Source organism: Ruditapes philippinarum, unplaced genomic scaffold (genome assembly GCF_026571515.1).
Source record: "Ruditapes philippinarum isolate M1 unplaced genomic scaffold, ASM2657151v2 ctg5931_1_1_1_1, whole genome shotgun sequence".
In the NCBI taxonomy this organism is placed as follows: Eukaryota; Metazoa; Mollusca; class Bivalvia; order Venerida; family Veneridae; genus Ruditapes; species Ruditapes philippinarum.
Genome location: NW_026855185.1, coordinates 1 through 12,271, shown reverse-complemented (window position 1 = coordinate 12,271; position 12,271 = coordinate 1). Strand labels below are relative to the sequence as shown.

The following is a 12,271-nucleotide window of genomic DNA, read 5'->3' as shown; positions in this document are numbered from 1 at the left end:
GAAAAGAGTATTGAAATGTCAATTTGTGTCAATTTTCACAATTCGTTCAAACTCTACTTCTCCAACTTACCTGACAGAATTCGAGTCCACCACGGTGATAAGGAAGTGACTTCGGTATTTTGTTTTTGCAGATATCAAGCGCAGGCAAATAAGCGAGGTTATAATTTGCTATATGGCAAGGAGACTTTCAATATTTTACCCGTAACACGCGAACATATTCTGAATATAAGTTATCTAATAATACCTACTAGTATTGAATTCAAAATAAAAACATATTGCTACCATTTAATTTTGGCGTACAATGTTTCTAATAGATCACTAAATACCTCATTTTTCTGTTAACGAAGGTTAACGTTTAAGTTTTTAGTTTACACTGAATATAGCGTTTATTGTGTTGTTAACGCGTAATATAACACATTATTGTGTTTACTGAAAATAGATATCTAAACTTATAAAATACATCATAGTATCAACAACTGATTCATTTGAAGTAATGTTCAATGATTGCATTCTTTATAATATTATGATCTTTCATTTTTAATTTAAGTTGTTTTGTCAAAGTCATCAACAACAAATGTGTCCAATAATAAATGAAATTGAGCCTTTTAGATATATTTAACACAGACCTATTTAACTGCCGAAAGTATAATCTTTTTATATAAAGCTCGCTAATGTTCCACTGTAGGTGCGTCAATAAAAAAATACTCTTTTTAACTGCAAACCATTCTTTTTTGAGTTTGTGATAGGTAGAATATAATATTTGTGCCGATTCAATGTTAAACTTATTGAAATCATCCATTTATACATGATAATGCTCTCTGGAGGCTCGAAAAGGATGTTTTTATTCAACTCGTTCAATAAATTAAATATATTACGTTTATATTATTTAACACACCTGAATGTTGTAGGTAAACAAAATTAAATGTTCCAGAGATACATTTTGCTGTTGTTTTTTTTTTTATGTTTTCGTACATGTGTCATTCACTTTTATAGATTAATTATGTTTAAGACATACAGATAATTATCGAAATTCGAACAATTTTTACTTGTTAACTAAATATAACAAATAAAGTCTGTAAAATATATTTACGGAAATTATATCCAAGGTTATTTTACTGCATTTTCAAATCGTTATCACGAAATGAAATTGCAAGTACTGGGTTGGCAAATCGGCAATGAAATAACACTGCACTAAAATAATTTATTTCTAGAGAGTGTTGCAATTGCTAAGTGTAAGCGTTCAAGGGTGTAAATTTACTTGTCAATTCAAACCGTATACAATTATATGGAAGATAATATTTGTCGGTTTTATTATAACTTCAATAACTTTGGTATTAAATCTGCACTCGTTCAATATCCTTTATATATATATAACAAAAAAATTGATGAATTCATACAGAAAGATAATTATGAGTAAGAATGAAGATATTCGATGCATCTACTGAAACCTTTATATAAATTGAGTTTCCTTTTTGAATAAGAAAATGATATATTAACATGTAAAGGATCAATGAAATGTATAAACTAATGATTGATGCATGAATTGTGTGTATACTTGAATAATGTATAACTTTTTTGAAATTTTATAAATTAAATTTTATCAGACCTGTAAGTTTATTATTAACTCAAACCAATATACGTTATGCTTGACTGACTTCATATGACGTTAATTGCAAGATGTGTCGGTGGTTAATTAATTAATATTCGATCGATATATATTTTTTATGGAAGCACATTGTGGTCACATCAACCATGCAAATTGATATTAACGCCTTGCAATATCAGGTGAACGAAAAAATTAGAAATGTCTATGGATCTGAGCTTTAGACTTTTAAGCAACCGCAATGTAGAGGAAGGAACATAAATAGTTCTTATATTTACTTATATATCTTGTATATTGAATGTAAAGATACTATTGAAATCCTTTGAACATTTATGTTTGTAAGTAGGGTATCAAATATCAGTTAAATATGCCTATTCTGCTTCGAGATATATTAACCACAGTATGTTGCTAAGCGAGGGCATGTTTACTTCAATATGTACACTTTTTAAAAGATCAAATCTTTAAATGTTTCATGTTAAATGTTTCATATGTTGTGTTTACGGCGGAAGATATGTAACACAAATCAATCAAGAATTAAATTGATTATTTTGGAATCTTCAACAATTCGGCATTTTCGGAAATAGTACGAATAGACAACAAATCTGATACGTAAATCTTCATGTAAACAATGTTAAAAAAACTAAACTAGAAAGATATGTCCAAGAGCTTGGGTATTTGGCATGTAACATCACCTTATTATCATATAGGTTACAATTATGGGCGATCCCCTTTCAAAATTCCATTTATTTAGTTCCGCTCATTGTTTTCTCGTTTAGGGCACACACATTTTTTTACTTGGGGGCCATACGCCACTTTTCATGGAATGACACTACAGTGTCACATTGAAGGTTCCATGATAACCGCCGTATGAACACATCTGCGGATGTTTCTTAATTCAACATTTCAACATATTTATGTTTAAATGTTTGAATTCTGCTAAAGCCGTGCTAGAGGGCATGGATGGTAACTTATACTTTCCAGTACCGTCCATGAACTGGCTCAATCAAACCGAGCCTGCAACAGTTTACAATTTAGTCTTGTTGGGCTTTCTTTATGGATTCTATTTTTCTTTATTTTATTTATCTTATTTTCTGGACTTGTTGTTTACTTCTTTCGTCGACAAAGTGTCAGTTCCCGTACTCTCTTCTGTCTGATTTATAGACTCTGAATTCTAAAGTTTTGGTTCCGTATACTTATAATGAAATTATTGATTATGAATGCAAATGTGATGGCCTTTGTAGGTTTCCGTTTTTAACAAATCGTTACACACAAGTTGTGGTTTGACACAAGGAAGTTTGAAAATAATTTGTCTTTATACCATTCTGAAAATCTATAATTTAAAACAATAGGGTATTTTGTTTTGTCTTAACCTTATTGATATGTAAAAGATATAAAGATTAAAATAATAATGTTATATCGTTACAACTCCAATCAAATATATTGTAAGTTGAATTATAATCTTTCAAAATGGAATTGGATGATATTGAAATGGACACAAGTAGATCAAATAATGAGATTGTATATGAGAACTTAAAGATTTCGACCGACAATTCCGCTACCGAATCACAGTCAAAGAAAACTGAAGAGGAACATTATGAGACATTAAAATATGGTGATTATGATAAAAGAAAAGTTGAAAGTGGAGATGACGACACTGTGAAGCGACTGAAATATGTGATTTATGTATTGATAGTGTTGATAAGTGTTGTTTACATCACTCTTATCACGTTAGTCATTGTACTGTTCGTTCCGAAAGAACCAGGTACTTTGAATTGTAGTTTATATTTGTAGCACTGTCACAAATATCAAAAGCTTAAAAAATTAATGATGATTTAGTACAAAAATAATTGCAATAATTTTTAAGTCATGCTTACTTAAGTTTTTTTATCTAGCTGCATACATTGAATATATGTTTATCATTATACAAATCAAGTCGACGGTCATTGGGCACAATGGTCAAGCTGGACCTCGTGTGACGTAACGTGTGGTAACTGAACACAACTACGAACGAGAACATGTACGAATCCAATGCCTGCAAATAAGGGAAGTTACTGTATTGGAGAAAGTTTGCAGAGCAGTGAATGCTCAAAAGACAACTGTCCATGTGTTAACTTTAAATTATTTTATATAGAAAATATACGAAATTCGAGATTAAGAAATATAATCATATTATTTTAAACTCACTTTGCTTGGGTAGTTTAAAAGACTTCTACTACTGAACTGTATTTAAAAAAATAATATAACCCAAGCTCAATAACTTTTGCCATTGTTTGGGAGTTCAGATGCGAGGAATTATATCACTAGGACGTAATCCAAGAGATATAATGATGCGCATCCGAACGACAAACAGTGATGTTATCAAGCGATAAAATCACCAATTTGGATATGTTATTTCGATTCTAACAGGAAAACAACAATTTATTGATGCCGTGTCTGATATTAAGCTAAATCTGGCCTGATTAATTTCCGTGCCTATTTTCAGCGCGTCGCATCTTTAGTGTTTACCTCACATGTATAATGATTAGATCATAAATCTTATTATAGAACGTCAACAGCGATTCTATTATTGCATAATTATACACTTTCGGTTCTTATATCTACAATAGAAAAAATACAAGTCTTATTAGAAGTAACCATTACATATACAAAAAAACTTTAGTGTAAGTTGCTTTGCGTTTTTTTTTTTTGTTTTTTTTTTTTTTTTTTTTTTTTGTTGTTGTTTTTTTCAATGTTTTCTTTAAGCATTACAAACTGTACTGTTTATTTTAAAATATATCCTGTTTCTATGAAACTCACATATTGTTTTGTTTCTCTTCAAAATTTATTGTTTATCTTTAAATAAAATTTGATTCTTTTTTTTTTTTTTTTTTTTTTTTTTTTTTTTAAAAAAAACTTTAGAACAATGGAGTTTGAATCTCTATAGTAAAAGTTCAAAATATAAAGGTTGCTTTCATGAAACTATTTTGATATTTAAATTCACAAAATAAAACACATTTCAAATCATATTTAGTCGATGGTCAATGGTCACATTGGTCAAGCTGGACTTCTTGTGACGTCACTTGTGGACGTGGAACTCATCTACGTTCGAGGACATGTACAAATCCAGTTCCGACTTATCATGGACTCCATTGTACTGGAGAGAATTTACAACGTGCTGAATGCTCAAAAGGAAGCTGTCAAGGTATATGTATTATAAAATTATAAAATATAAGAATACAAAAATTGCTTTGAATGTGTTTGGATTCGATCTTTAAATTATTTTTTTTGGAAAAGATAGGAATGATATACATTTACTGGATGAAAAGAGTGAAATTTGATTTGAAATAGGCAAAACAGTCTATTTTAATATTGTTCAGAAACTTTAACTTTAAACGGTAACACTAAAGGTTAAAAAAATTGTATATACAATAGTTATTTATAGGTCATCTTTATGGTTGACAACCTTTAAGAACATGAATGGTGACATGTCCGGGGTCCGTACTCTCAGTGCCTGAAAGGGCGGATGGACCCTCATTAAGCCTAGAATACATACATTTGTACGTACGTATCCAGTGCCAATATTCTGTCAGTAAAGTTATTATTTTGATTCTGGATGACCTTTTTAATTTCAACAGCAGTTAATAGGAATGTACAAATAATGAATATAAATTTAGTATTTTAAGAACGTTTACGTCAGTGTGGCAATACAACGTGACTATGACGTCATTTTCGGCATCATTTCCAAGACAAATGTTGCTCGATTCGGAAAAGAAAATAGCCGTAAATATTTTATTTTTGTACCAATGTCTTTGGGCTATGCACCAGTCTACGGGGAAAAATATAAGCTTTCCACAGAATATTGGATATTCGTTAGTTTATAAGCCGTTTTATCAAACACTTTGCATAACCTTGGAAGTTGCTTGTATTAGAGCGGGCTTCAGTTGCAAGCTATTTCGTTTTCTGGCGTTATCTCGTCTACGTCATGATTAAAAAGTCAGGTTTACAACAACCGGGAGTACGGAAGGCAAAACTCTACCTAAATATGTTCATATTTTTATTATGAATGACATAAATCTTACATTTTTCTTCAATTGTCAATTCTGGCACCAGTTCCAAGTCGAAAAAAAGGACTACAGTTTAAAGCAGATTTTAGAATCCGTTGCAAATGCAAAGTAATTTATGCCTACCGTTCTCTTTCTATAATTATGTTAACCATGAAAAACATTTTATTTACTATACGATTCACATAAACACAAATGAATATTTAAATGATTTTTACTCGCTGCGCTATAAGTGATTTTAAAAGTCGTAACATTGTTGTCTGCATTTGTAAAGAAATTGATTTGCTCTTTAATCATTGTTCTTTCACGGTAATGATTATGAAAAATTTATTTGTGTCATTTAGCAATACTAAACGTGGAATAAAAAACAGAAACCCTAAATATCGAAATTGAAAATGTTTCAGGCTCGGATTGACTTAGCTAGCCTGTCCAATGAACGTGCACATTCAGGATCACTTCGATTTGTATGCTGTAAAATACGCCTCAACGCGGCAATTTTAAAGTCAAAGTTTATTCTTTTGTAAAGAGCTATTTATACGAATAACCATATACATGTATATATATAAAGAACCTGTCCATAGCAATGTTTTAGTATGATAGATTGAGCTTTTTAATACATTGGCACTTATACAAAAGTATTTTTACATCCTGTTTTCATACCCACGGTAACCGTTTTTCGTAAACTGGATATAAATTCGTTAACTAAAGAACACTATTAAACACTATATATTTTATAATTGCATTTATTTCTGTTGATAAACTGCATATCTGACAAATTTAGTTAATTATATCAGTCAACTCAGCTTTATCAGAGAGCTCACCAATATACATTGTAAAGAGAGGAAGGGAACGGAATATTTATGGTTTGAACACATTTAAATCGAGTAGAACTTTTTAACAATGTCTCTTTCAACTGAATAAAACTGATAGGGCTATTTGGGACTATTTCTTATCGATGTGGCCATTGGCTGTAAATGCATGGATTATTGCACGCGGCATGACCTGCAGATGTCCTCAACAGGCTTTTTATAGCATTTTAAGATTTAAAAAAGGACCACACATTAAAATCTAAAACATGATTAACATGACGCATATACTAAATAAGTGAATTATCTGATATGTAAATAAAGAAGTAAGTCATTTGACAGTTGAAGGATAAAAAATTGAACATACTCTTCAAATGTAATCGTAATTTTACTAAGCTTATGTTAGCTATCAATTATTCAATGGACGCATCAGTGTCATATGGACCCCAGTCATAGATCTTGCCGATGTTGCTATTACAGATGTTAATGTAAATATTTATATAATTATTGATAATCATTGTTATTTCCGTCTTTTTGAATGTTTTGTTTCAAGAAATTTGACTGTGATCGATGGCTGTTGGTTTGTAAAATTATTTATCTGTTTACTATTTTCTACTTTGATTACTCCACATGGCGTCCATTCTCGTTCTTATTCATGGCTATTTTGGGTCTTTTTGATAAATAGAGAATCATAAGTAATGCAACTAAGTAACAACACTATCAGATTTACACGACAAAGTTCCAAGTTCAAATTGTGATTTCGTTTATCAAACTATATAGAAATTTATTATACAACAATTCCAGAAAAAATATATACCTTTTAAAAGTCTCTCTTTTGAGGACAGAAGAACCTATTCGTCACATTCACGAGTGTCAGTGTTTGTCAGTTACTCTTTACAAAAATAAACTGAAAAAATACCTTTAGCTTTACAACACTCGCGTTAAAGTTTACCCTTTCCATAACATACAAAAGTGTTTTTTTTTTATTTTAACTCTTTCTCTCACTGAGAGCACATATATTTCTTATCAATTTCACCATTGTGAAATAGAATAAAACACATTTTTCTACATAGGATAAGATAAGCAATACTTTAAACATCTTCAAAACGAAACCAAAATATTATTTTCCGACAGGACTAAATCTACGTGATTTGACGTGCACTATTGCGATACAAGTAAGTGTTATTGCTTTAAGGAACAATCAGTTTTTTCACAATCTCTATGTGAAAGATCAACAATGAAAAACTAAATTGTAGAAAGAGAACTGTAGTCATGTTGCTTCGCATTTGCAACAGATTCTAAAATCTGCTTTAAACTGTAGTCCTTTTTTTCGACTTGGAACTGGTGCCAGAATTGACAATTGAAGAAAAATGTAAGAATTATGTCATTCATAATAAAAATATGAACAGTTTAGGTAGAGTTTTGCCTTCCGTACTCCCGGTTGATGTAAACCTGACTTTTTAATCATGGCGTAGACCAGATAACGCCAGAAAACGAAATAGCTTGCAACTGAAGCCCGCTCTAATACAAGCAACTTCAAAGGTTATGCAAAGTGTTTGATAAAACGGCTTATAAACTGACGAAGATCCAATATTCTATGGAAAGCTTATATTTTTCCCCGTAGACTGGTGCATATCCCAAAGAAATTGGTACAGAAATAAAATATTTACGGCTATTTTTTTTTCCGAATCGAGCAATATTTGTCTTGGAAATGATGCCGAAAATGACGTCAATGTCACGTGGTATTGCCACACTGTACGTGTGTGTTCAGTTTTCTTGTGTAAATAAAGAGTCTAATTAAATAGTACTATTACAAATATTGAAAGATTGTTTGTCACGCAAACAACAATTCATACTTACTATGATTTTGTATAAATTATTATAAATTATATTTCTCCAGTAGACGGTCAATGGGCTGGAAAGCATCTACCCAGGTGTTTGTTTATATTAAGTTTATATATGTAAATCAGCGTACTTAAGAGAAAAAGACGGAATAATATAATGATGCGCATCCGAACGACAAAGAGTGATTTTGAAATATATTATTTCGATGCTCAAACGATATCAACAAATAAATGCTGCCGTTCCTTATTTAAAGCTTAAATCCGTACTTATTTTCAGCGCGTCGCATTTTTAATGGTTACGTCATATATCAAATGTTAACGTCACATGTCTATACATGTATATAGAATATCAACAGTGATTTGATTGGATAATAAAACTCAATTTCGGTTCTTCTATGCTCAATAGGGGGAACTGGTCGTGTTAGAATATTGCATTATGACTGGCAACTTATATTTTAATATGGTGCACATTTCAATATATAAACATCCAGTCAGTTCAGCTATTCTATTCATTCTTTATGATCCTTTTCAACAAAAGTTTATGAAAAATGTTGCAATAATGGAATCGACACTTTCTATTAACGTCTGGTAATTATAATGTTTTTTCCCTACAATAACTTTATAACTTTAACAGAAACAGAATAAACAAAGCCTGAAAATTGATGATCATATAGGAATACAATCACTTTGATTTTGATACGAGCTGTATTAATCTTATTTATTTATATCTAAACACACTTCTTTTACATTATTATTAAAATCCAGTCGACGGTCGTTGGGCACAATGGACAAGCTGGACCACCTGTGACGTAACGTGTGGTAATGGAAAACATCTACGGTTAAGAACATGTACAAATCCAGTGCCTATGAATAAGGGAAGTAACTGCATTGGAGAAAGTTTGCAGAGCAGTGAATGCTCAAAAGACAACTGTCCAGGTTTTTACTTTAAATTATTTTATAAAAAAAGAGCATATCGACGGGACATAGAAATGCACACATCGCATTTTTTCTGAGGAACTTTTAATAGTTATTCTACTGTTCACACTTGCTTACACATACTCGTTGTGTTTCAAAATCTGCAAAAGGTAAAAGACAACTTATTATGTTTTCATGATAATATTTTAAAGATACGCAAGCAAATTATTGTCAATATTTGAATTTTTATCAATATATATTGTTTATAGTTTGGCAAAACATGTATTCATTATTCGAACTTTTCAGGTCAGCATGTCAAGCTAAGTTCCATCTTGCAGAAATTGGGCAATGCGTGATTAACTAATATAATAGTTTTTGTTCTTTTGCCCATTAAACGGATAAAACAAATGCACTCTTGTTCACCTACGGTTTTTAGGCAATATATATCCATATATAGTTTTTTTTTTTTTTTTACTTTTCTATATAGTACTTCTTAATTCAATCATAGCATGTATCTTTGAAAGTTAGCAAATCTTGAAATAAACAATATACTACTTTACTTTGCATAGACTCGGACTATAAGCTTTAGACTTCATAATAATAGGGAACACTTCGTGAAAATATCTTGAAAGTCAAGTAGATATAAACTTATTACATTGTTAACATTGATAAAGAATGTTTCCAGTAAATGGTCAATTGGCACACTGGTCAAGCTGGACTTCATGTGACGTCACATGCGGAAAAGGATCTCGTCAACGTTCGAGAACATGTACAAATCCAGTTCCAGCTAATGGTGGACACGATTGTACAGGAGCGATAAGAGAAACAGATGAATGTTCCAATGACGCATGTCCAGGTCATTGCATAGTACAATATAGAAAATAAAAAGGAATAAATAGTAGAATTTCAAATTCAACCTTCAAATAATTTTCACACAATTATAAGTAAAATCTTCTTATATTTGTTTAAATAAAGTTCTTATGTAATACATGTCTTTGGGTTAATTTTATCATTCTTAATAAAATCGAGATAATCATACAATAATGGCTTCAAGTTCAATATTCTTGACTTGCTTTCATAATGTCTTGAATTCGGCTTTTGTTGAGAAAGAAGTATGCCATACATTTAATGGTAATGTCAGCTTATATACCTCTTAACCGTAATTAACCAATTGCTCATACATTTACTTTTGCCAAGATATGCATGACCTAAACATTGCAAACTTATATGCCGAAGCCGAATATCATCTTACAGGAGATATTTAGGAAATACCTTTACGGGGGCTTCATGCGACGTCACATGCGACGTCAAGGAAACCATTAATCACATGCATATCAAACGTAAGGCATTGATGAAAAGTATTTATTAACATCCGCCGATAAAATTTGAAAAGGGATATTGAAATCGCGTTATCCTTCCGTACTTACCTTAGAAACCATATATCAAAATAGGTTTGTCAAATTTTTTATAAGAAAGAAAATTGTAATGAATGTAATCAATGTAGAAATGAGGCTGATCAACAGAATCTCGTAACTTGGTTTAAGGAAAATGTCTATCTTCAGTCTTTTTCTGCCACTAGTTTGTTAGATTTTCATGATTCACAATAAATATGAATATTGTCAAAAGAAATAATGATAATAAAATACTATCAAAATAAAGTTGTGCATTTAATTATGGCCATTTTAAACTTGCAATGTGCATTTGGCGTTGGCTAATCTCATTTTTAGTCTGTTAGAGTTTAGTAGATCTGTCCTTGCAAGCATGTTTGATTCAATCACGACGCGATTCATATTAATTTTCGTATTAGTTCATTTACGTTTAATTAATTTTCAAGAAAATTAAGTTAAATACGTTCAATTCAACTCAAATGTATGTTGCAAAACTTATAAAGAGTATGAATTTCGCATCAAACATTTTCATTATTTCAAGTCGATGGTCAATGGGCATATTGGTCAAGTTGGACATCATGCGACGTTACATGTGGAAACGGAAGGCAACTACGGACAAGGAGATGTACGAATCCAATGCCCGAGCATAAAGGAAAGGATTGTTTAGGAGAGAGTTTACAGAGTCGTCAATGCTCAAAAGGAATCTGCCCAAGTAAGTAATTATATATTGTATATTAAACAGTTTAAATAAATTGGGACCTTTCACTAATTTAAAAGCGATTTCCAATTAATAGCTTTTAAGTTTTTCACAACATTACTGTGTAGGCAGGTATACACTTAATTTCAAGTTGTGTTTGGTGTCTTTTTAAGTTTCATGTTTACTAACAAAATATTTTGTTTATAAGTAATCATAAATGTAATCGTTTTCCTCTTATATCAATGTGCACCTTTATATGTAACATTTATGACCATCTCTTGCTAAGTTTCATTACGTTAGTAGAGTATCACCTTAACAGTCTTTTCTATATAATCTATGTATTATTTTCATATAAAGTATGTTTGAACAAGTCAATGCTGCCAACACTATTCATGTGTATTATATATTTTCAGCATTCAAGTCTGCATTTTCTGTCAAAAGTCCAAATACCTACAGCAACATCAATGAAATTAATAAACTGACCTTTTCTAATACTATTTACCAGTATGGCAATGATTTTAGTATCTCGACAGGAACTTACACCTGTAGCAAATCCGGTGTTTACCATTTTTCTGTTACATTGGTAAAGAAACGAGCATCTTCAAGAGTTGATATGGTTCATTGTTTTCTTTACAAGAATAGGCAATCTCTGATTTACATAGGAGTTGATCCAACTGACGATGACACAGACAAAGGTCATGCTGCTGTATCTCAGTCTATTGCGATAAGTCTTGATGTTGGAGACACTGTGTTCCTAACTAAATGCAGCGATCCAAGCACACACATGGAGGATTGGTCCTCGTTTACTGGATTTCTCCTATATGACAACAATTGAATTTTGTATTTTTCCGGCAAAACCAAATCTATAGTGTAGAATAATCTAATTTCCAATACAGTGTTTTGGAAATTAACAATGTTTGTCTATGGTTGTGAAAAAAACAAATATTTAGTGATGACATTAAAAGCACTTTTGCTAAA

The 12,271-nt window shown here is 31.1% G+C and overlaps 1 protein-coding gene across 1 annotated transcript; it reads left to right on the top strand.

Moving 5' to 3' along the window:
• Nucleotides 1-2,940: 2,940 nt before the first annotated feature.
• Nucleotides 2,941-12,265, top strand: LOC132742363 (coadhesin-like). The gene is made up of 5 exons (XM_060730738.1): nt 2,941-3,365; nt 9,059-9,229; nt 9,894-10,075; nt 11,125-11,308; nt 11,707-12,265. The coding sequence occupies exons 1-5, from the start codon at nt 3,071-3,073 to the stop codon at nt 12,126-12,128; spliced, it is 1,254 nt and encodes a 417-aa protein (XP_060586721.1). The 5' UTR covers nt 2,941-3,070; the 3' UTR covers nt 12,129-12,265.
• Nucleotides 12,266-12,271: the final 6 nt, after the last annotated feature.

Bases quoted from the DNA above. Each gene is read 5' to 3' on its own strand.
- LOC132742363 (XM_060730738.1), top strand. From the start codon at position 3,071: ATGGAATTGGATGATATTGAAATGGACACAAGTAGATCAAATAATGAG. The intron at 10,076-11,124 runs GTACAATATAGA...CATCAAACATTT, and splicing joins CATGTCCAGGTCATTGCATA to TCATTATTTCAAGTCGATGG. The intron at 11,309-11,706 runs GTAAGTAATTAT...ATATATTTTCAG, and splicing joins CTCAAAAGGAATCTGCCCAA to CATTCAAGTCTGCATTTTCT.